Source organism: Lycium ferocissimum, chromosome 1 (assembly GCF_029784015.1).
Source record: "Lycium ferocissimum isolate CSIRO_LF1 chromosome 1, AGI_CSIRO_Lferr_CH_V1, whole genome shotgun sequence".
In the NCBI taxonomy this organism is placed as follows: domain Eukaryota; kingdom Viridiplantae; phylum Streptophyta; class Magnoliopsida; order Solanales; family Solanaceae; genus Lycium; species Lycium ferocissimum.
Genome location: NC_081342.1, coordinates 42635227 through 42661451, shown reverse-complemented (window position 1 = coordinate 42661451; position 26225 = coordinate 42635227). Strand labels below are relative to the sequence as shown.

The following is a 26225-nucleotide window of genomic DNA, read 5'->3' as shown; positions in this document are numbered from 1 at the left end:
TAAGAAATAATCAGAATAATACCATGCACCATTTGTGAGACGAGAAAATTAACAGCCAAAAGTCTAGCACTTAAAAAGGCCAATGTTAACTTTGAAAAGATAAAAGGTGCTCTCTATGGCACATCTAGTTGATTTAAGCATAGTAGTTTAAGCTGGCTTTCTTCTTGGCCTGAACCTGAATAATACCTTCATTGAAGTCTTCATGAGTAACCTGCAAAATATTACACATAAAATTAACACTTACAGCATGCAAATCATAAAAAAGTTGGAAATGTGTTTCATCCATTTTTTTATTAGCTTCAATTTTAATTCTTTGCTTGACAGGACCAATAACTATCAAACCCCACTAGTTGAAACCCTATGACATTAAGGGCCTTTTTCATTTGGAGTGGTAAAATATGAACTTTTAATTACCACTTGAAGCTCCTAACTAGTTTGTCATGAACTAAAAAATTTACAAGTGCGCTACATAATTTTACAACTAGCGGGAAGAAGAATTTGACATCTGAAATAAAATATTACTCTTTTAGCCAAAAACAGTCCTTTGCATCTTTCTTACTTTCCTAATAAGCTTTCACATGTACAGTGAGACCGCATGTGAGACCTCTCTATAATGGTGGGCCTCTACAACATTTCACTATAACAACCAAATTTTTTTTTTTTTTAACCGACTTATGTTACACTACATGTTCTCTATAACATCATTTCCCAATAGCAGCCAAAAACTATCCGAGGCTGTAATAGAATAAATAGATCACATTTCACGGGAAAAAATTGTAATATACCTCTCAGTACTTAAAACATTTGCAATGCTCAGGTTATTCAGATTTTAAGCTTGCGACGTGTTCAATTAATCCAAACATCCTAAACTTTTTTGGGTCAACTAGCATGATCAGATGCAATAGACATGCAGCTATCTTCTGCTCCTTTTTCCCTGATTTTAGGCCAACTAACATTGATCATACCCAAGAAACATTGCGGCTATCTGTTGTTTGTGTTTTTTCATAGATCCATTGTGTCCTGAATTAAATTAGAGAAATTACACCAAACAGATGAAAATCATGAGTTCGGAACCAAAATGACCCAATAAAAACTCAAGTGAACCAAAATACCCCCCAAATTATTATGAATTTCATAAATACATACGTTAACGATAAAATGCAAAGTTTCTAGAAAAAAATGTGGTCTACAAATATACTGTTTTAGTCTAATTTTATCATATTTGTGTTAGCTATTTGATCAACTAAAAATATATCACATATTCAAAATAGAGTTCTAAACAAATATTGCTGCTGAATTTCGATTCCCAAACTAATTAACTTAAAAATCTCTGCCATCACATAATTCAAAACCCCGTGTCCTTACTATCACATATTAAATTTATTGCACATTTAATATGACGAAAGTTATTCTGAAAAATAATTATTTTCCTCCAATATTTGGTTGGAGAGTGAAAATAATTTTTGGAAAAGACTATCTACTAAAGATTGATAACAAAATTACCAAATCAAATATTCAGAATCGTGCGAGGCAGTAAATATTTGATTTTTCTACATTCAAAATAAATATTGTATTCAAGATAATAATTAGATTTTTTCAAGTTGCTTATCAATAGAATATAAATAATATTATAAAAATCGACAAGAAATATTCGTGCAACGCACGTCCATAGAGACTAGACACCCCCAAAATATAGTAATCTCCTCTTATGTTAATTATGGCATCGTTACTTTATTTATTTGTGAAATTGTTTATCCCATGTTAATTATTCACAAGATATAATACAACATAATTCACATATTCCCTACAAATGATTAATTAGTTAATATAATTTCTCTTTAATTTCAAGAATAATGACTAATTTAGTTTGTACAGACCCAACTCTTTCATGGATCCGAATGTTCCCCAGGGCCCGATGATCACCCGGGGCTCGCTGTTCACCTGGGGCTTGATGATAGATCAATATTGTCTTTGACAATCATAGGTCAGAATTATTATGGACTGGTACTATAGGGATATCGACTAGGCTCCGTCCCCGTAGGCTGCAGAAAGTGTGGGCTCTTTTACGTGAGCGCCCCCCACACCCCCACGTCTTAGAGATATTATTTTGGGGCGATATCTATCGTTGCATGTCCGTTGGTCGGGTACAGCATGATTGGGCGCTCATTACGGCCATGATTGAGCGGTGGAGGCCGGAGACACATACCTTCCATCTTCGCACCGGTGAGACTATGATTAAACTTCAGGATGTGGAGGTCCTCTTTGGATTGCGGGTAGATGGAGAGTCATTATACACTCGGTACGAGCCTCTTCCTGATCGTACATGGGTGACGAAGTTGACTGGGCTCACCCACTTGTGCCTGATGCCGAGGGCCAAATGTCGGGACAGAGTCGTGTGAAGATTAGTGCACTCTGCACTTATTTGGAGGCAGAGGATCCTGTAGAGGACGGCACTCAGTCGGACGTTGTTGATCGTCATGCCCGTTTGTACCCGCTTATTATATTGGAGGGCATCTTGTTCCCGAACTCATCGGGTGCCTGTCACTTTACGATATTTGGTCTTCTTGGAGCATCTGGACCGCTTGGGAGACTACAAACCGGGTGGGTCTTTGTTTTGGCGTATCTTTACAGATGCCTATGCCAAGCGTATATTGGTGTTGTCAGCGATGTGTGTGGATTTTTTGCTCTTCTCCAAGTAATATTTTAAGTGGGTGTTCCTTTAATGTAAATAAACCTCTTGAAACGACGACTAAAAAATCGTATTTTCTAATATCGCTTACAGTTATGAGCGTCGGGAGAGGATGCTGCCTTTTCAGCCCGTACCTAGGCATCACCTCGATATTGACATGCCCTATTCGAGGAGGTGGATGTCGGGTTTTGACCGGGATGTGGATATGCATCATAGTATTCTTCCATTTCGGGACCAGCTTGATCACATGACGGACAATGCGGTAAAACTATCTAACTTTACATTATTAATTTAATTAAACATCTTTTCTACTTGGTGATCACTAATTTGTATTTATATGTTATGCAGCTATTTATATGGACGTCGTACGCTACTATATTAAATGGGTTGCCAGTCTTTTGCAGGGCAGGGCAGGTCAGGGGGTGTGGAGGTCGCGGTGTCCATTGATACACCTGGACATCGTTGAGGACCATATGCCCGAGCGAGTCTTACGACGCCATTTGGGCATACACAAAGTATACCCCCTGACATTCGTCATGTGCTCCGACACTACCGGTGGGACGATCGAGCCGCCGTTGATGATGCATTTCTGGCTTTGATGGCTGTCCAGCTCCATCGTTGGGAGCACAGGTTGGACACTTTAGCGGTGGTCGGCCATTTGACTTCCATTCAAAGACTACATGCGCTGGTATCATCGGATCACACGTCGATTGATCGGCAACCTACTTTGCGTCCCACAAGGGATGTAGGATACTCAGCACTCGCGGGGCAGTACGAGGCATTGGTAAGTTTATCGTATTTAGATTTATTTTATTGTATTAATTGTTAAGTTTTAAAAATAACTTTTTTTTTACTGTTGAACACAAATGCAGCTGGTGGCCGTACGACGATTACGCATGTTGAGGTTAGAGCATATGCCTTAACCCGAGCTTGCGACGGAGATGGTATGGATATCCTAGAATGGTATCCGGCAGGCAAGAGAGTTTAGGCGCATGGAGGAGCCTGTTCCAGAGGCTGAGTATTAGCCAGCGCCAGGAGGAGGACGTGGTGCTGCCAGAGGACGCAGTGCGCGTAGAGGACGCGGTGCTGCTGCTAGAGGACCTGGTGGTGGAGGACACCATCTGGTAGATGAGTTAGATGAGGTCGCTCCCATTCCAGAGGACGTTCCCGTTCTAGTCCATCCGCAGCCGTTCCAAGCCAGTGGTAGCTCACCTGGACAGTCACCTACGTTTACGCCGGCGCTCCTACTTGCTGAGACTTCAATTGGGCGCGTTACGTGCGTCATTAGGTGATGAGCGGCCTGTGAGGAATTTAAAGAGACCCAGGATTCTAGACTCCGATGACTTTTTAATCCCGATTAGTATTTAAAATACTTATTTGATCATTTAAATTACTTATTTTAAATATATATGTTCCTTATTATTTTGTAATTTTTCATATTTTAGGATTCGGCGCCAGTGGGTTCATAGGAGCGACCCATTCAGGAGCCTTCTCATCAGCCTACCGAGCCAGCGGTGTCTTCCCATGTGACTATCGAGCCACAAGTAAGCTTTTTATTAAAATCAATTTTATTCAATATAAGGTGAATATTTAAAATACATATTTGATTATATATATATATATATATATATATATATATATATATATATATATATATACTACTTATTATTTTGTAATTTTTCATATTTTAGAATTCGACGCCAGTGAGTCCACAGAAGCGACCCATTCAGGAGCCTTCTCGTGAGCCTGCCGAGGCAGAGGTGTCTTCTCCTGAGACTATAGAGCCACAGGTAAGATTTCTACTTAAAATCAATTTCATTCAATATAAGGTGACTATTAACTTAATTTTTTTAACCTTTACTTGGACCTCGAACAACATCTCATCCAGGAGACTACATCATATTCAGCACCAGACCCATCATCATATTCAGCACCAGACCCATCTCAGGAGCATACTCAGGCGCCCGTCGATACACGCAGTTTGATTATTCAACAAACGTTAATGTATTCAATTGAATAAACAAGAAATTGTACTAATTATTATATGTTTTTCAGGTTCATCCTTCGGCGCCTACGGTGGCAACTCCCAACGGGGAAGAGGTCGAGTTTCCGCACCTGACTCGGCTCGAGGTTCGAGCGTGCCGGCCGGGACTAAATCCCAAGAAGAAGCACGTTCTAGTCAAGGGCGCAAGGACCAGGGGAAGAGGAGATGATCATGACTTGGAGCGCCCGGTTATTAAGAGGAAAAAGGTTATGGAGACGATGGCGAGGGCGATGGGGATGGTATGAGCCTTAGGCCTAAGGATAGTCTCAGGCTTACCACATGTGGGACCCATCCACGATAGTGTATATACATTAGTGTTGTACAGTTTATCGTAAGTATTATATATTTTTTTCATATCTATTTATATTTATAAATATTATCTTCGTCTTTATTATTGTTTATAGTCACATCCTAAATTGATAATAAAAAAAAATCGTGACACATTCGAAATAAAGTTAAGCATTAATTTAAAAATAACACGAAACCCTAAAACATAAATAACGTAAAGCTAAGGACTATAAGTCTTCAAACAAAAAATGAACTTCGAGCGCTTTTCAACCACTAAAACGACAAGCCGTTTTTGCGTATCCTTTGATGTATTGAGCCTACCTTATTAATCGCACAAAAATAAGTAGGATTCTATATAAAATATTGAAGTTCCGGAGTCTCAAAGCATGATTAATATACGGCTAAAGTACGTAAAAAAGTGTGAAAATGTAATAAGAGGCTGTTTTGGGAAAATAGACTCCTATAGCGCAGTATTTTATACTGCGCTATAGGGGAGAGAGAAATATGGTTTAGCGCAGTATTCTTAACGGTGCCGTTACAGTTCAGTGCTTTAGCGCAGTATTTTACTGCGCTAAAGGTACTTTTGTACCAAATTTTTTTTTGGGGGTATTTTGGTTCACTTGAATTTTTATTGGGTCATTTTGGTTCCGGACTCTGAAGATCATAGCCAGAGTATCAGCTCAATAGTGCATTCATGTACACGTTGAGGAGTCACAAATACTAGAGAAAGCAAGGAGAAAGAAAGGGACCTCAGTGGCATCACGGCGGAGTGCTAACATGCCAGCCTCAACGCATACAGCTTTTAATTGAGCCCCATTAAAATCATCTGTGGATCGAGCCAACTCCTCAAAATTGACATCAGGGTTAACATTCATCTTTCTAGAGTGAATCTGCAATTCCAATAAAGAGTTAAAAGACACTAGAACCAAAACACTGATGAACTTATTTCCTAGAATAGGGAAAGGAGGCAGCCTTTATAGACACTTTCTTTTGTTATTCCTTTTATAAGCAAGCAAGGGCTATGGAAATGAAATCAGAAAAGTTTAGAGAAAGACTTACCTGCAAGATTCGAGCCCTAGCTTCCTCTGTAGGATGGGGGAACTCAATCTTACGATCCAATCGACCAGACCGCATCAAAGCAGGATCCAAAATATCGGCTCGGTTCGTTGCTGCTATCACCTGAAAGTAAAGGAAAGAGACCAATACAATTCACTCAAAACGTAGAGAACCAGAATAGTTAAAATCACCATGTATAGTAGAAATTACCAGGTTCTCAATGTCCAAACTAGTTTAAGGTGCGCAGAAGTAGAAATATATTATTACAAGCAAGAGGAAAAAAACCTTTATCCGATCATCACTGCTGAAACCATCAAGCTGATTAAGTAACTCCAACATGGTTCTTTGGACCTCTCGATCCCCACTAACTTCACTGTGATCAAACAACATAATTTAGTAAGTGAAGATACAGCAGTACTGCATCTATAAAGAGGTTTAGAGTGAAACTTATTTCATTAAGTACGAAGTGATCATTTTTCTCTGTCATAACATATATTAAGAGTCTGCATATTATGCGCGTGTGTGTGTGTGAGATTCAAACATTTGAAAGTGAGAAGAACATCAGCAAGAGTCTGCATATTATATAAGGAGGTTTAGAGCGAAATTTCATATAAAAAAAAGTGATCATTTTTTCAGTCATAAGACTCATCATAGCATATAGCATGAGTGCATATTATGTGTGTGTCTGTGTAAGATTCAAACATTTCTAAGTGAAAAGAACATCAGCAACATGGTTACCTATCAAAACGCTTTGTGCCTATAGCATCAATCTCATCAATAAAAATGATGCAGGGTGATTTCTCCTTTGCCAGCTGGAAAGCATCACGAACAAGTTTTGCCCCATCTCCAATGAACATCTATATTTAGTACAGGGGTTCTTTGATAAGCAGTATAAATGAGGCGCAGTTGTTTTATGCACTAATCGGGTAGTTAACTTCAGAATGCCAAACAATTAAATCATAAACTTCTAAATGCAAATTATATGTCATGATATGAAGTTCTCTTTCAGAAACAATTTGCTCTAGTAAATCAATTTATGGAAATTAGCTTGACACATTCAATTTCGATAGCTAGTTATGCCTATTCCATGTTGTGAAAGTCTAGCATATAATGTTACTGATGAAACACGCTAGCAACAACATTATGAGTATTTCCACTCCAGATACATGGATAACTTGAAGATGGTTGCTTGACATCAAAATCATGCCGTGAACAAATAACCTAGAGAGAAATATGACAGTTTGAGAATGCATGCGAGAGTGACCTCTCTCCCTTGTGTAATTATAGATAAACTGCTTCCTTGATATAATTTAGTTCCTAATCTCATAGATGTTACTATACCATCTACGGAAAAAGCATAATTCATGTTCCACCACCAAAGTAGCTGTCTTATACTAATTAACATGTTGTCTAATGACCTAGACATATTCTAAGGTGGCGCTTGTTTTCGGGTTCGCAAAAATTGAGTTTGCAAACTAACTTTCTGAGTTTTGCGGAAAGTGTTCGTTTGAGCTGTTTGCAAAGTAGCATCTTTTTTTGAAGATTCCAAATCAAACTATCAAATCTTTTAAAAGCTCCAAAAACTAGATATATCAAACGCATAGACTTTAACTGATATTTACGAATTTAAACTAAATGCAAGTGAAATCGAAAGCATCAACCTTTTGACAAGATCATCAGTAAGTTCGATATGAGAAGCATCTTAGCATCTTACTTAAATATAATTGCAATAAATGCATTCTAGAGCAACTATTTGTCCCAATTGCAAGGAAAGAAGAAAACGGGGGATACATTACTTGTAGAAAAAATACAAATTAAGAGAAGGGGATACGAGATACAAGAGTAACTTGTACATGCAGAGTATCTCGTATGAATTAAAGCAAGTAAACACAAGAAACACCGGAAGTAGAAGAAAATTCACCTGCACAAGCTGCGGTCCTGCTAGCTTAAGAAAAGTGGCATTTGTTTGTGCAGCACAGGCTCGGGCCATGAGAGTTTTCCCAGTCCCAGGAGGCCCATACAAAAGAACTCCTTTTGGAGGACGAACGCCTAATTTCTGGAACCGTTCTTTGTGCGTCATAGGTAAAACAATTGCCTCTACTAGTTCTTGAATCTGTTTCTCAAGGCCTCCAATATCATTGTAGTCTTCAGTTGGTTTTTCATCAACTTCCATTGCCTTCACCCGTGAATCGTATTCAGATGGCAATGTGTCTAATATCAAATAACTGTCTTTGTTTACTCCGACCAGATCACCAGGCTTTAACTTGTCCGGGTCAACAAGGCCAACAACAGGCAGGAAAATTGTCTGCAATTGGCAAGAAGAAAGGACTTCAATTAGCACAATATCTTTGCTAAAACCAAATGGCTTTCATATGGAGCACAAGGACCTAGTTATGAAGTTCCACCCATAAAAAGGACATAAATTCCAAAGAAGCTTTGGGAGGACAAATTAAAATAACACTACTTTGAAGAAGAAAATGCCGGCAGTTACGCATCGCAAAAAAATAGTTACACAATTTTATGAGTCTAACGACTCACCTGGCGCGTGGATGTTTTCAGCACAACACATTTGCCCTTCCTTTGTGAGTCAAGATCAATATTTGCACCATCCTCCTCATCCTCTTCCTCTGGATTCATTTCCAAAATCTGAAAAGACAAGGATCAAGTGAGTGCCTCAAAAATAAACTGCCCTATACTCCCTCTTTGCATAAACCCCCTCCTAAACAAAACAAGATTAAGAAAAAGAGAGGAGAATAATAATATGTGCAAATATACCATCTTCCCCAAGGTCTTCTAGGCAATTTGATTTCTTAACAAAAAGTCAGAAATGTCAAAATATGCCTTCTTATACATGCATATACCCTTAAGAAATGGAAAAAGATCACTTTCAATAACAAGGAATAGTAGACATAGCAAGGAAAACCACTATTGTTTTGCAAAACATACAATCAATCGCCAGCCCTCTCCTTTCTCCCCTGGCACCAATCAGTGTTTCTCTTTTTTTTTCTTTTTTTTTCTTTTTTTTCTTTTTTTGAGAAAGTAACAGTTGTATGTATAGACTAAACCAGCACATAGGTTGTGCTGAAAACCATATTTACATCAGGCAAAAGGAAAACACTGATCCAACATTCTAACAAGATCCTAGAATATCTACAATGGATTCAGTATCTTCTGGATAAATCTGCTTACACCAGAAACAAAAAAGTCTAATGCAATTCAATTTGATCTTTTGTACTTCATTGCTGCTGTCCTCAAAACACCTTGAATTCCTTTCTTTCCAAATTGTCCACCAGATACAGGCAGGAACAATCCTCCATCTCTCTCTGTCTGCAGCTCCTACTCCTGCCTCCTCCCAGCTATATAGTACTTGAGTAATCTTGTTTGGCAATACCCAAGCCAAGCCCCTAAGGTTAACAAAAATTCTCCAAAGCTGGTCTGTTATTTTGCATTGTAAAAACAGATGGCTGACTGTTTCAGCCTTTTCACCACATAAATAGCATCTGGAACAAAGAGAGAACTTCCTCTTTTTAAGGTTTTCCTGAGTCAAAACAGCTTCCCTTGCCAACAACCAAGTGAAACATGCTACTTTGTATGGTATTTTCACTTTCCATATATGCTTCCAAGGCCAATGTTGCACCAGTTGATTACCTTGGTTCAAAAATTTGTATGCTGAATTCACTTTAAATATGCCTTTACTGTCTTCTTTCTACCACAAATTATTTACTCCATCCACGGTGCCTTTGAACTCTTCCAGCTATCTAAAGAATTCAGTCAGTGTGTCAATTTCCCAATCATTAAAATTCCTCCTAAACTGAGTGTTCCATCCTTGAGGATTCCATGTTTCAGCTACAGTCTTTTGTTGATGTGCAGCCAGCCTATAAATGTCAGGAAAAAGGTCCTTCAAACTTCCATTGCCCAACCATTTATCCTCCCAAAAGGATTTTTTTTTTTTTTAAACAGGTAACATTTTGTATTATAGACCAGTACTGTCCCCAGTACTGAAAACCCCTTTACAAGAGAAAAAGGAGAAAAAGAAAAAAATTAAACAAGAGTCACTGAAGCATAGCTGCAATTCTAAAATGAATCAAGAACATCTAGGATTGTCTCTGTATCTTCAGGGTATGCATTTGTACACCAAAAACAAAGTAGCCTAACACAGGTGAGCTTGATCATCTGAATTGTACTACTTCTATTCTCAAAACATCTGGCATTCCTTTCTTTCCAGATTGTCCACCATATACATGCTGGGATGATCCTCCAATTTCTTCTACTCTTTGCCCCAATCCCAGCCTCCTCCCAGCTAAAAAGAGTCTCAACAATCTTGCTAGGCATTGTCCAAGAGATGCCCCTGAGATTGAGAAAAATCTTCCATAACTGGCTTGTGACCTTGCAATGTAGAAATAAGTGTCCTACACTTTCAGCTTCAGTCCCACATAAGCAGCAGTTTGAGTCTACGGTGATGCCTCTCTTCATCAGGTTAACACACAGCCTCCTTAGCTAGCAACCAAGTAAAGCAAGCAACCTTGTGTGGTATCTTTACTTTCCAGATGTGTTTCCAAGGCCAAACAAAGGTCTGTGGCGCTATTGTGTTCATAATGTTGTATCCAGATTTCACCATATACTGCCCTTTGGTATGTCCAGACCACCACAAACAGTCCTCTCCATCTTGCACACCTTGAAAAGTTTCCAGAAGGCTAAAAAGTTCAGTCAACCTGGGAATTTCCCCGTCGTTCATCATTCTCCTGAAAATCAGCTCCAAACCTTGAGGTGACCACATCTCAGCCACTGTCTTATTCTGATGTTGAACCAGAATAAACAGATCAGGAAAGGAGTCCTGCAAGCTCCTACTGCCCAACCACTTGTCTTTCCAAAAGAGTGTTTTGTTACCATTCTGATCTTTAATGACAGAGTGTCTCTTTAAGAAAGGCCACCAGGCTCTGATGGACCTCCATAAGGTCACACCATATGGATTATTTGCCTCCTTGGTGGCCCAGCAATCCAGTTCCCCATACTTTATCTTGATAACATTTACCCAAAGAGATTGAGGCTCCTTAGAATACCTCCATAACCCCTTCAATTTTAATGCCTTACTATGATTCTTCAGATTTTTAATACCAAGACCACCCTGTTTTTTGCTAGTAATCAGTTCTTTCCACTTTACTAAGTGGAAATTTCTTTTGTCACTGTTCCCTTGCCAGAAAAAGATCTTCTAATCTTATCCGGTCATTGAACCACTCCAGAATGGATAGGGAATAGAGATAACATGTAAGTTGGTAGAGCATCAAGCACTGCATTAATCAAAGTAAGCCTGTCTCCCAGAGACAAATACTGAGATATCCATCTGGACAACTTCTTTTCACATTTCTCCAAAACTGCATCCCATATCTCTTTGGATTTTGACTTTGCACCTAGTGGCATCCCAAGATAGACAGTAGGTAACTGACCCACTTCACCTACCAAAATTGAAACCAACAACTCCAAATTAGGGACAGAGTTAATGTTAATGGGATAAATATGGCTTTTCCTCCAATTGATATGAAGTCCTGAGATTCCTTCAAAGTAGACCAAAATGAGTCTCAGAAACTTAACCTGCTCCTCCTCTGCATCACAAAAAATTAAAGTGTCATCTGCATATTGAAGGTGAGACATCCAAACTCCTGTCGCCTCCTCTGGCTACCTCAAAACCTATTTGATTTGGCTATTTTTATCATGTTGTTTAGACCCTCCATGGCAAGAATGAATAGAAAAGGAGACAACGGATCTCCTTGTCTAATCCCTCTATGAGCATCAAAAAAAACTTCAGGAGCACCATTGATAAGAATGGAAAACTTGACAGTGAACAAACAGAACTTGATCCACCTGATCCATTGCTCTCCAAAACCCATTTGCTTTAGAATTCTAAGAAGAAACTCCCAATTCACATGATCATATGCTTTCTCAATGTCCAGTTTGCACAAAATGCCAGGCTTGTTTTGTGAAATTCTTGAATCCACTGCTTCATTAGCAATTAACACAGCATCCATTATCTGTCTCCCTCTGATGAAGGCCATCTGTTGAGAGTCCACTAGTTTATCCATCACCTTTTTTAACCTTTCAGTCAAAACCTTTGATAAAAGCTTGTAGAAACTTCCTATCAGACTTATCGGTCTGAAATCTTTCAGCTCCTCTGCCCCTGCCTTCTTGGGAATCAAGGCATTATAAGTAGCATTGAAGCTTTTCTCAAACATTTCCTGATCATGGAAATTGTGAAAAACCTACATTATATACTGCTTTAAAACATCCCAACACTTGATATAAAACCCCATGCTGTACCCATCAGGACCAGGTGCTTTATCTATAGCACACTGCTTCAGGCAACTATATACTTCCTGCTCCTCAAATCAGTTTTGAAGGGAATCCCTCTCTGCTTCTGTAATTGAGGGGTAATTAATCAAATCTCCAGTAGGCCTCCAGATCTCTGTCTCTGTGTAGAGTTTTTTATAAAAAAAAATGATTTCCTCCTTGACTCTTTCTGGTTCCACTATGAGATCCCCCTTGTACCACCAGATGATCAATATTGTTGTTTCTCTTATGAGCATTAGCAGTGTTATGGAAAAATCTTGTGTTGTTGTCGCCTCTTTCAACCATAAAGCCCTGGATCTGTCTCCATGCAGTCTCTTCATTTTTTTAGTAGCTCTTCATACTCCATAAGTGTAGAGGCCCTCTTGATTGCCTCCTCCTCTGTCAGAGCTCTTCTATCAAGCACAGAGTCCAAATTTGCCATTTGATCTTCAAATTCCCCTGTTCATTCCTGCACCATTCCTTAAGTTTACATTTTAGAGCTTTAAGTTTGCAAGCTAAAATGTAATCAGGTCTCCCAAAGAAAACAAAGGAATTCCACCAAGAGCTGATTCTGTCCACAAAACCTTCAGTATTCAGCCACCAATTCTCAAATTTGAAATATGATTTACTATGTTCCCAAGAACCACACAATAGGGCAGTTGGTACATGATCAGAGGTCAGTCTTTGGAGTGTGGTTTGCTTCATGTTACTGAATTGATTATTCCATTCAGCCGAGCACAAAATCCTGTCTATTCTGGATGCTGTATTGTGAGTATCTCCGCTGAACCAAGTGAAAGTTCCTCCTTCTAAGTTCAAATCTAGAAGTTCCATGTCATCAATAAAATCCGAGAATTCTACCATAGCTGAGGATCTCCTCAGACAGTTCCTCTTCTCAGAGGCAAACCTGCAAACATTAAAATCACCACATACAGCCCATATACCCTCCATCATTCCTCTGACTGCTCCCAGTTCCTCCCAAACGTTCCTCCTTTCTTTCTTGCAGTTTGGAGCATAGACTCCTGATATGTGGCAGTTAAAATTCTGTAACAGCGCCTCAAATTTACAAGTTAAAGTGTATGCACCCATTTGAAGTACTTTCCCCTTCCATACTCTGCAATCCCAAAGCATAAGAATCCCCTCTCTGGTACCACTAGCTTCTAAGCATGCATATTGCACCCATCTTCCATCCCAAATTTGTTTAATAAGATCCTGAAAATCCCCCTCTAATTTTGATTCCTGGAAACATATAATATCAGCTTTCCATTGATCTAGAAGGCTATTAATAGACCTTCTTTTCCCCAGATCATTCAATCCCCTAACATTCCATGACACAAGTTTGAGTCTCATGACTCAACCTGTGTTTGTCCTTTCCCCTTGTTTCTGCTCCCACTACTTTTGAATGTGACATCAAAAGTAATTAAATTCTTCAGTTCCTGCATGCCTTTGGGCCTAGTTTTCTTGATTGCCGAGGTTGGTTACATTTTCCTTGCTTGTCGGCACGCATCTATCTGCACAAGAAGCTCAGTAGCTTCTTTTTCATGCCCCTTGAAATCAACACCAAAAATCTTGTTAAATTTGGCCATATGTTGTTGGACCCAAACTGTCGCCTCCCTTGATTTATCCATATAATAGTCATCTTGTTCTGTAAGAATGGGTATGGCCTCATCTGTATCCCATAATTCGCAATTACACCCAGAAACAAGAGCTGCCACTTGTTGTAGACAACCCACCTCCTCCATGCAATTTCCCCCCACCATCGTTGTCAATTGCAGAGTAGGTACGTCTTCCCTTTCTAAAACATCGGAGAGAATCAAGTTGTTTGCTTGCAGATTTTCCATTGAATCAGTAGTTGAGACAGAACTGTGGGAGAGAGTCTCTGTGATAGAGTTTATCGCTATCTCCTCTATAAATACTCTGATATAATTTCCTGGTTGGGCTGGACTCCAAAATTATTAATAATAACATGTGCCTGTCTTTTTCAGGCCCACAACCTGAACCCTTACTGAACCGGCCCAAAGGACTAAATAAAATATCTGTACGGTTGGTCTGATTTTCACGTGCTACTACAGCCTTTTTAAGGGCCCCACCTCGGCACATGCATTCCAGTCCACAGCTGTTAAAAACCTCGTACGAGTCTTTTATCCTCTGGGTATTACCCTGCATTAAAGAGCAGACCTAGCAGACTTCCTCCTTCTCTAAGACCTGCACTTCCGTCACTTTTCCCGCCGGAATCTTCTCAAAGCTTGGATTTCTCTCAACCCAAATCGGAATGGTGAAGATATACCAGTCCTTTGATATGTTGACTTCATTGTGTATTTTGCTACCCTCGCCATAAACTTCAATATGAGCCCATTTAAGATGGTTCTTGAGCTCAGTCTCCTCTTCTGTCTTCTTCCACCCTCCACACTTCTCGCCTATTTCATGAAAAGTGTCATGTGACCATAGATGTAGTGGTAAGCCCACTGCCCTAACCCATGTCGACTTTTCCTTATGTTGAACTGATGAGCAGCCAACAAAAGGACTCCACCATTCCAACCTGACCTTTATATTTTTCCAAAGCCAGTCACCTTGCAGAATCAATTGTGCCATGTTCCTGTTGGGAAACTCAAAGAGAAAGAGATTCCCCGACATCTCGTAGAAGTTCACCCCAAAAGCTTTCTTCCATGTGGATGCTGACCACCTACGAACATCTGAAAGCGTAGGCTGTTCAAGATTCCCAAAGTCCCTGTTAAGCATCTTCCTAAAAGACCGGCTCTGTCAACTGTGCCATCGCTTGTGGGTTGGGATTGCCATTTGCTTTCCCTAACTACCTTTGCGTGGGGATAGTCTTTATCAACGATTCTGGGAGTTGGTTTGGAAGGCTATTGAACTGAGCATTTAATGAAGCTTTCACTTGTAAAAGCTATGTCTCTCCATCCTGCATTAATGGCTAGCTCAGGAACTATAATTACTGATCTAGCCTCACCCTTAAGAGACAGAATACTCATGTATCTTCCATGATCATTGTACTTCCTAGTACCATAAAAGTCAGCCACTTGATCCTTTGTCCTCCGTCTCCTCACCGTATTCTTTTGATCATTCGAAGCCTCCTTGAGGATGAAACAGACCCATTCCATAAGCTTCTTATTGATGGTTATCCTCCTCAGCCTATTTCTGCTTCTCTGGACCCAGTCGAACCAAGGATCATTGCCTGAAGTCCACCTGGTGATGTCAAAAGACTTGAAACCAGCATTAAAATAAATTCTGTTTTCCCCCATGAAAAAAGATCAGAACTAATCGAAGTAAAAAATGTAGAAAATGGTTTTTACCAGTAACCACAGTGGGTGATTACTGTTGGCGGGAATGAAGGGCGGATTCCGGTGGACCTAGCCGGAAAAAAGGGGCTTCTACAATCCTAGAAAGTAGGAGAGAGAGAAGTCTTGGTAAACGTGCCTGGGAGCATTTTGAGATTTTTCTGTCTTCCCAAAAGGATGTTTTATCTCCATTGTTTACCTTTACTGTTGTATGATTCTTCAAGAAAGGCCATAATACTCTTATGGATCTCCACAAACTAACACCATAAGGAGGAGTCCGTTGTATTTTGCACCCCTAACGTGTGCTCTCTTTTGCGATTTGCACCCTATTCTATTTTTTTTTATGACTTGCACCCTGGCCTTTTCAATTTCTTGCAAAACAATAAAAACACCCTTTTTATAAATTCAGCATGAGGGCAAAATAGGAATACAAATAAGAAATCCTGAAACGTTTTCCACCAAGGAAACCACCCTTTTTTTTATGCCTCCTTGTTCCTTAACAATTAACATGGCAATGGAGTATAGAGATACAAACGTTTGCCAGCAAGGAAAATTGCCAAGCCAAGGATGTTACAAGCCAAAGGTATACCAAAATGCCATCATGCAACTGATATTGTCCTACCATATAGCCGATGAACGAGGTGCTTAAAGCCCAGCACAAGTAAAAGATGAATATCTACCAATCAAAAAACATTGCATGATGCTTCCCATAAGTGCAATAGTAAAACGTGTACCCACAATCCGTATAGATGCTAGTGCCCGAGCCACATACAAAAATACATATTGGTTTGTTGAGTAAAGAAATTGGATCCATCACCACACGCTAGAGGTCTTAATAAATCAATTGCTGCTGTCAACAGTAGAAGCAAAATACCTGCAAATGCAAAACAATAAATCAAAATGTGGTTCTTGGATCTTTTTTCTATTTTCAGGAAAAGGGGATGAAACTAACAAGGGGTTTTCGATGTTTTCTATGTGGGTGAAGCATGGGCAAATGTTCTTAGCTTAATGTTTAGCAAAGTTAGGTGGCTGATAGATTGATTTGGAAGGGGAAGGAGGCAAAAAAAATTGTTTCAACTCTTTTTTAAATATAATGTCATTTCTTTTTTTTATTTTCATGATTTCTTATTTGTATTCCTATTTTGACCTCATGCTAAATTTATAAAAAGAGTGTTTTTATTGTTTTGCAAGAAATTGAAGAGGTTAGGGTGCAAGTCATAAAAAAAAATAGGATAGGGTGAAAATCGCAAAAGAGGGTACACGTTAGGGGTGCAAAATGCAATGGGAGTGTTCACCTCTTTGGTCATCCATTTGCTTTCTTCACCATACTTTGTCTCTATGATGCTTCCCCAGTAAGATTGATTATCTTGAGAATACCTCCACAACCACTTTAATTTAAGAGCTTTACTCAGCAATTTGTGATTCCTGATGCCTAATCCACTTTGTTTCTTCCCCAACATAACATCACACCATTTGACTAGATGAAATACCTTTTTGTCTTGATTTCCTTGCCACAAAAAATCCCTCCTAATCTTGTCAAGCCTTTGGATGATCTCCACTGGGATGGGAAGTGTGGACATCATGTAAGTCGGCAATGCATCCAACACTGAGTTGATGAGAGTGACTCTGCCCCCTAGGGAAATATATTGTGATTTCCATCTAGTTAACTTCTTTTAACACCTTTATTTTTTTTGGGAACAGCTGACATATCTATTATCAACAAAGAAGATACACCAAAGGTGTACTTTCAGTAGTAATTACAAGCAGTAGTTAGAGAAAGAAAAACCTACCACCTATAGCCCTATAAATAATCTAGAATACTAGTTATATCCTCTGCCTCTTGGGGGAATTCATCAATACACCAAAAATAGAAAAACACTAGACAATTCATCTTCAATTTCTGGAAGGTGATACTTTTATCTTTAAAGCATCATTGATTCCTCTCCTTCCATATTGTCCACCAGATGCAAGCTGGAACAATCTTCCATCTCTCCCTATGGCCTGACAAATTACCATCTCTGTTCCAGCATGCCAGAACTTCAACTGTATTCCTTGGCATAGTCCAATTAAGCCCTCTTAAATTGATGAAGTATGGACATCATGTAAGTTGGCAGTGCATCCAACACTGAGTTGATGAGAGTGACTCTGCCCCCTAGGGAAATATATTGTGATTTCCATCTAGTTAACTTCTTTTCACACTTTTTTTTTTTTTTTTTTGGAACAGCTGACATATCTATTATCAACAAAGAAGATACACCGAAGGTGTACTTTCAGTAGTAATTACAAGTAGTAGTTAGAGCAAGAAAAACCTACCACCTATAGCCCTATAAACAATCTAGAATACTAGTTATATCCTCTGCCTCTTGGGGGAATTCATCAATACACCAAAAATAGAAAAACACTAGACAATTCATCTTCAATTTCTGGAAGGTGATACTTTTATCTTTAAAGCATCTTTGATTCCTCTCCTTCCATATTGTCCACCAGATGCAAGCTGGAACAATCTTCCATCTCTCCCTATGGCCTGACAAATTACCATCTCTGTTCCAGCATGCCAGAACTTCAACTGTATTCCTTGGCATAGTCCACTTAAGCCCTCTCAAATTGATGAAGAATTGCCAAAGTTGTTCAGTCACTTTACAATGAAGGAAAAGATGATTTACTGTTTCAGCTTCAGTTTCACAAAAAAAAAAAACACCAAGAGCAAAGTTGTAAACCCCTTTTCATCACATTATCTTGTGTTGAAACAGCTTGTTTGGCCACTAACCATGTAAACCATGCCACTTTGTATGGAATTTTAACTTTCCAAATCATCTTCCATGGCCAGAGCCCAAGTTGGGACTGATGTTACTGACGCATTTATAGGCAGATTTGACTGAGAATCTTCCGTGCTTATCCTTCAACCAAACTAAACTGTCCACCTCATTGGAGTAATCCTTGAACTGTTCAAGGGTGTTGTAAAATCCTATCAACCTTTCCACTTCCCAATCATTGAGCATTCTCCTAAAGCTGAGGTTCCATCCTTGATTATCTCTAACTTCCAGGATTGTTGCCTTCTGCTGTTGATTCAGAATGTAAATACCAGGGAACAAACTCTTCAGGGATTGTTGACCTACCCAGACATCATTCCAGAAAGATGTCTTCCCACCATTGCCTACTTTTATCTTTGAATTGTGCCATAGTCTAGGCCACGGTTCCTGATAGTTCTCCACAGCCCAACACCATATGGATTCTTTACTTCCTCTGTTATCCACTGATTTTCCATCCAATATCTGGACATAATCGTTTCTTTCCATAAGGATTGTTCCTCTGAAGCAAATCTCCATAGCCATTTCTGCAGAAGGCTCTGATTCTGTAACCTTGAGCTCTTAATTCCCAATCCACCCCCCTGCTTGCTAGTGAAAACTGTACACCAATTTACGAGGTGATGCTTCTTTGTCTCACAGTTTCCTTGCCATAAGAAATTCCTTCTCAAAGTGTCCAGCTTCTTGATGACCTCAACTGGCATGGGGAATAAAGACATCATGTAGGTTGGCAAGGCATCTAGTACACTGTTGATCAAAGTTACTCCAACTCCGAGTGAGAGATATTGACTCTTCCAGTTTACCAATTTCTTCTTACATTTCTCCAAGACTGCATTCCAAATATTCATGGATTTATTCTTTGCCCCCAGTGGCATGCCAAGTTATGTAGTGGGTAAATCTCCTACTTTTCCTCCCAGAATATTGGCCAGCCTGTTGATACCTGGAACTTCATTGACTGGATACACAAAACTCTTCTCCCAATTGATGTGGAGCCTAGCTTCAAAAAGGATAAAGATAACTCTTAGCTGCTTCAATTGATCGCTCTCTGCATCACAAAAAAAAACTAGTGTATCATCAAGCGTATAAAAGGTGGGAAATTGAGGGATCTTGAATGTCACCAGCATTGACCTTGAAACCCCTGATCTTGTTGTTTATTTGAATTGTTATCAACATGTCATTGAGTCCCCCTATTGCCAAAATAAAGAGAAAAGGGGATAAGGGATCCCCTTGTCTCAATCCTCTCTCAGAAGAGAAAAAAACAGAAGGTGAACCATTGATCAAGACGGAGAACTTGACTGTACTGGCACAAAACTTTATCCACTTGATCCACCTGCGACCAAAGGCCATATTCTCCAAAGTTTTTCCACAGGTAAGCCCAATTAGGTGATCATAAGCCTTTTCTATGTCTAGTTTGCATAGAATCCCAGGAACCTTGGAGATCTTTCTCACATCCACACATTCATTTGCTATCAAAATAGCATCCATGATCTGCCTCCCCTTGATGAATGCCATTTGTTGAGCATCCACTATTTCTTTTCACACTTTTCAATCACAGAATTCCAAATACTCATAGACTTTGATTTAGCACCTAAGGGCATTCCCAGATAAGTGGTACGCAATGCTCCACCTTCTCCACCTAAAATCCCAGTCAACTCCTCCATATTAGGTACTACATTGATTGGATACATGTGACTCTTTCTCCAGTTAATGTGTAAACCAAAAACTCCTTCAAATAGCGCCAGGATTAATCTCAATATCTTTAGATGATCTTCATCAGCATCACAGAAAATTAAGGTATCATCTGCTTATTGGAGATCTGTGACTTCCATGTTGGCATTTAAGCGTGAATTTGTGGCCACCTCAAAACCTTTGATCCATTCATTGTTTCTTGCCACCTTAATCATATTGTTCAGGCCCTCCATGACTAGAATAAAAAGGAAAGGAGACAGAGGGTCACCCTGCCTCAATCCTCTTTGAGATGGAAAAAAACCTTCAGGAGAACCATTGATGAGGATGGAAAACTTGACAGTTGAGATGCAATATCTTATCCACTTGATCCATTTTTCTCCAAAGCCCATACATGATAGTATCTTCAGTGTTCCTCTTTTTTTGAGAATAGTAAGTGAAATTTCGTTGATGATAAAACAGCACTCAATGCGTGCGGGGATATTTATAACATCGATTAAACAATTAGCAAAAAGGAGAGCAAAAGGAAAAAAAAAAAATAGGGCAAAAGAAAGATTTGGCTGGTCGCTAAGCCTCATTTTTTTAATCAGGTTAAAGGAAGGATGCAACACGAGGATTTCCCGGGGCAAGTTTTAATATTTCCACAAAGCACAAGTTTCCATTAATTGGATAAGATATTATGTGGAGTTGGTCCTTTGACTCTTTTAGATCTCCCTCTCTTTTCTAACTCCTTAGCTATTGTAACTGGAGCTATTGTAACTGGAACCCTGCCCTTCCCACTGGAATTGGCTATGGAGAATAAGTAGTGTAGTGAAACTTTTGTGATTCAAGTTTGCTTCTCCAGACTAGAATCAAAAAGATTTAACGGCCACGGATTATCTCCCTTTTGCCCTCGGATGTTTAGCACAGTAGATGGCTATCCTTCACATTAATGAAATGGTCATAACTATTTTGCCAATACTTCTCTTTCTACCCTTCTGGTGCTATCAGAAATCATAGGCTAAGAATACTCCCTGGCTGCACAACCATTCTAGTGTTCTAATAACACTATTGACATTATTCACTACCCCCTTCAAAAGATCAGGTCCAGCCCCATTTCTACAGGACAAGTCATGTCCAGCCCCATTTCTACAGGACAAGTCATACTTCATCTAATTGATGTTCATAAAATATTAAATAGATGATGTGCAAACTATCCAGCCATCCAACAGGTTAAATTGGAAATCATCCTAATCAGGTTGCAATGTGTATGTTATGGCAAATAATAGTGTGCTAATTAAGGAAACTAGCGAGGAGTGTCAACCAAAAGCTTGAATTATGGAGAAGCACTATAGAAAGTAAGGATTTAGGATAAGCAAAAATATGACTGACTACAAGTTTAGTCAAGCATAAAACGAAGAGTGAAGTTGAGGTGAGATTAAACGGTATTGAGGTGCCTAAATGAAAACATTTCAGAATTCCAGGCTTGTTGTTCTAAGAGAATGCAATGACAGATGAAGATGTTACACAGAATTAAAACCAAACAGTTGAAATGGAGAAGTTCTACGGGATTGCCTTTTTTATCATTAAAGGCTACATGGGTGTTATGTGATAAAAGGATGTTTACCAAAGTGAAAGGTAAATTTTATAAAACAGTTATAAGACCAGCAACGTTATGAGGAAGCGAATATCGGCCGCTAAGAGCCATACACAAGATGAGTGTCGCAGAGATGAAGATACTAAGATGGATGTGTGGTCATACAAGACTCAACAATACCAAATGAGCATATCTGTCAGAAGGAACAACTAGCACACGTTGAGGATTCTTATGAGAGGTTGGTTAAGATAGTTTAATCATGTCCTGCATCGACCTCCAGATGCACCAGTCTGTAGGTGTGAAACCATGGTGAGTGGAGGTGCTAAAAAGGGACGAGGTATACCTAAAATCACATCGAAGGAAGTTATCAAGACCTACAATCTTTTGGAACCCATGCAGAAAATAGGATGCAATGGAAGAAAAAGATCTATATAGGCGATACCAAAAAGTAGAAATAGAAAACACTTTTTATTTTTATTTTATTTAATATTGGCCTGAGATGAATTCAGTTGGAGAAACATTGTTAGGCAGAATTCATATAACCGACATTGACTTGTTTGAATTGAGACTGAGGCATTGTTGTTGTTGTCGTTGTTGTATTCTCTTACACTAAAGGCCTTCTGATTGGCTCTATTGCGGTTCATAGCCTCATCATGAACTGCTTTTTTCTTTCTTCAGATATTGCTATCTTATCAATAGACAGTCACATCTGTACTGAAGGATGATTAATGTTCCTATTCCAGGAGAAGTTGATGCCCAACAAAAAAATTTTAAAAAAAAAAATTAAAGAAAACCAAGAGTCACTCGTCTACTGATAATATCAGAACCAAATGTTTTTGATGATTCACATCATCCTGATGGTTGCTATGATGAGATTGTGGTTTTGTGATTGTGATCACTCAAGGGAGAAGGGAAGCAACAAGCTGCTTATAATTGTGTTATTATCAATAAAATCAGCTAGTAGGCAACTGCTTGTTAGCCTATTAAATTGAAAAAATGGTCTACTTACACTATTAGAAAATAGTGTACTACTAATTACACTCCGAAAGCTTTTATTGAGGGTCTTAAAGCCTTAATTTCATAAATCCGAATATACAGGCCTAGAAGTATAATTGTTATCAAATAACAGGCATGCAGACAGTATCAGTTACCCAATTACAGAGCAACCAGACTAGATTTCTGAGAATCTAAAACACCAAACAATCAACAGGTGAAACCCATTTGAAACACAGCTTCTCTTTTATAAACCCCACTCGAATTCTTTTCCTCCTTTTCGTAAATAGGAGAAAATGATGAAAACTAATACTCCCCTCCATCTCAATTTATGTGGCACCTTTCAGATTTCGAGATTCAGACAAGTCTTTCTTTGATTATAGTTTTTTCATATAGCTTTTTAAAAAATTAAATTGTCGATTATTGTGACTTATAGTACTTTTTACGTAGTTTTCAAATATATAAATTTTATTTCGAAAAACTTAAAGATTCCATGCCTGAATTAACCGGTCAAAATTAAACCGTTTGACTCTCGAAATTCGAACTGTGACACATAAATTGGGACAGATGGAGTAGTAACATACCTCAACAATGTTGCCGACCAAGTAAGGAAGTTGTTTGTTGAGCTTGATTTTCTCCTGATTCTCCTTTATCTTTTCCTTGAATGAATCCAACTCTAGATTCGTTCTCTGCACTTCTTCCTAAAATTCAACATTCAACTCTAAGTAAATTAAAGGGAAATTTTCAAAAATATACAGCCCAACATAGAATATTACACCACGTAGACATATTTTATTTTATTATGATAATGGTAACAGCATCATAGCCATATTTTCAGTTTATACAATATTATACAACATAATACCTGGGGGGAAAGCATTATCGATAATGCATCAACCTTGTAATTTATAGTGTATATAGGTGTTTATACACAAATATGGGTTAAACCGGGTAACAAACTCAAATATGGGCTAAACCGAGTAAATATATTCCCCCAGGTATCATACAGTGTAATTTTCCCTAAATTAAAGGGATTTTTCAAAAATATACAGCTTTTGAAAATATTTATGCCACATAGCCCAATATACAATATTATACATTATTCCTGGGGAAAAAACATTATACATAATGTATCAAACTTGTATAATAGTGTACAAAAGTTGTTTAAACACAAAGTATGGGCTAAATCGGGTGTTTATAGACAAAGTAAGGGCTAGGTGGCGTAAATATTTTCAGAAATAGACATAGAACTAATTTCCCTAAATTAAACTCCACAGTTGACCAACCCAAAAAAAACAAGCAGATAAAAACACTTGATCTTCACCTTTAAAATTCGGATTTCGTTATCAAGCAGACAGGAAGCCCCAATAATATTATGAAAAGCTGACTGAAGAAAAAGTACAAGAAACAACAGCAGATAGTACAAGTAACAGAAATTGAAGGACAAGAATAATACTACGACTACTAAAAAGCATTTGAATACAGATGTTTCACCTTTAAAATTCGTAATTCGTTGTCAAGAAGACGGGAAGCCCTAATAATATCATCAGTGGACATGTTATACAGTTCATCTTCGAAGTTACTACTGTCCTCAGCCATTGGTGTCGCCATATTCACAACAGATTACAAGTCTATGTATAGAAAGCGAACAAAGGAATGAGGGACTCGATCTGTGCTGTGTAGTAGCTTGTACAATCAGAAAAAAGGGTGTCTGTGGTCTTGAATGGGAGCAAAATAGGCCAATTTTCTGATTATCTGCATTTCAGCCCTTTCTTTCTCATTTATGTTCGTTTCAACCCTTGTAGTTAGTAGTAATACCGACTGTGGTATTCTAGCTCCTTTTTTTTTACGGTTCCCTCTAGGCATACATATTAGACAGGGAATTGGGTCGGATTTGCCCCCGTACTTTTAGAAAATAGTTATAATTGCCCTTCATTATATTTTTTTTAATATATTTGTCCTTACCATCCAACTTAATTTGACTAGATTTAAATAGGGAAAAAATAATATCCATGTAGGCGTCAGTGCGTCACGTAGGAAATAAAGGTGGGAAAAGGGGAATTAACGGTTCAGGGGTAAGTATAACCCCAAAGTTGGATGATAAGGACAGATATATCAAAAAGTATAACGAAGATATAGCTTTTTTCTTAGAATAAAAGGACAAATATAATATTTTTCCATATTAGATATATCCTTTGTGTTGGCATTCCTAAATTTCCAACATTTTTATCGGAAGTTTGACCTGGTAGTCCAACTCTTTTGTCATTTTTGTCTAAAGTGTGACATGACATTCCCAAACTTCAATCCCAACTAAAACTCTTTATTCTTAAAGCCAACCATTCGAATTTCATGCCGATTACAATCATTTTGTTACAACTGTTGAATAAAATCATAATGGATGTACATGAAGAACTGAGGTTAATTCAAATTCAAAGGTTGGTACCTTCTGTGTGTAAAAACTTGTCACGCCCCAAATCTAGAGAGGCGTAACCAGCAACCGGTGCCACACTCGGCCCGAGCAAACCACTCTATACCTGTAACTCTGGAGGGACAAACCTCAACTTAGGCCTATAGGGCCTACCTACACACAGACAATACCAACAGGCCGATAAGGCCATAATCTGGATAAACATAAATACTGACTATTTCGTCTGAATTGGGCACAGACATATGTATATATATGTCTGTGCCCAATTCAAACGAAATAGTCAGTATTATATATATATATATGTTTGAGCAAGCCGACGTGGTACGCTATGATCGTACAAAACCAACAATACCGAAATAGGCATATGCAAGTTGGCAAGGCTATCACACGCACACACTATATACAGTACTCGTTTACAAGCCTCTAGAGAAGCACAACTGAGTCATGGACGGGACGGGGGCCTCGCCCACCCGTCATGTTCTATAAACATAAAGGAAGACTCCACGCCAGACACTGCAACTCCGAACAAGGGGGAGCTCACCAATCGCCTAATATCAAGTTCTGTCTACTAAGGAGGTCTGTCGGTCTGTCTATTTGTACCTGCAAGCATTAATGCAGCGCCCCCGGCAAAAGGGACATCAGTACGAAATAATGTACCGAGTATGTAAGACAATAGATAACTGAAACAAAATTATAACTGAATCTGAAATACATAAATCTGCTGAAATAAACAAGGATTAGAGAAACTTGAGAAGTACATCTATATGCCTCTACTCAACTCACAAGCAAACTGTACTATCGAGTCTACCCGGCCACATCTGAGGCTCGGTGCCAACTACTCGGCCATGCGTGGCTCGATGCATCTCTACCCTGCCATAGATGGCTCGGTGCAATCTCTACCTGGGGTTCGGAGGCTCGGTGCATCTCTACCCAGCCATAAATGGCTTGGTGAAATCTCTACCTGGCCATCGGAGGCTCAATGCATCTCTGGTAGCCATAGATGGCTTAGTGCAATCTCTACTCGGTCGTCGGATCCTCGGTGCATCT

General features: G+C 38.9%; 1 protein-coding gene across 2 annotated transcripts; it reads right to left on the bottom strand.

The window, feature by feature from the left end:
- On the bottom strand, nucleotides 1-24456 carry LOC132054581 (26S proteasome regulatory subunit 6A homolog). 2 transcript variants are annotated; one of them, XR_009414329.1, is made up of 10 exons: nucleotides 24245-24456; nucleotides 23335-23451; nucleotides 8616-8723; nucleotides 7999-8382; nucleotides 6816-6934; nucleotides 6363-6450; nucleotides 6081-6200; nucleotides 5771-5911; nucleotides 786-1020; nucleotides 1-211 (listed from the first exon to the last, which is right to left on the bottom strand). XR_009414329.1 is itself a non-coding variant. In XM_059446563.1 (9 exons), exons 1-9 carry the CDS (start codon nucleotides 24359-24361, stop codon nucleotides 134-136), a joined length of 1272 nt encoding a protein of 423 aa, XP_059302546.1. In that variant the 5' UTR covers nucleotides 24362-24455; the 3' UTR covers nucleotides 1-133. The 2 variants fall into 2 exon arrangements, 1 of the variants encoding a protein (XP_059302546.1); XM_059446563.1 differs by lacking the exon at nucleotides 786-1020 and having other exon boundaries at nucleotides 24245-24455.
- Between the last annotated feature and the right edge of the window lie 1769 nt (nucleotides 24457-26225).

Coding starts and splice junctions, on each gene's coding strand:
- LOC132054581 (XM_059446563.1), bottom strand. CDS start 24,361: ATGGCGACACCAATGGCTGAGGACAGTAGTAACTTCGAAGATGAACTG. Junction 6,451..6,815: donor GGCACAAAGCGTTTTGATAG/GTAACCATGTTG, acceptor GTTTGATCACAG/TGAAGTTAGTGGGGATCGAG. Junction 5,912..6,080: donor CTAGGGCTCGAATCTTGCAG/GTAAGTCTTTCT, acceptor TTGGAATTGCAG/ATTCACTCTAGAAAGATGAA.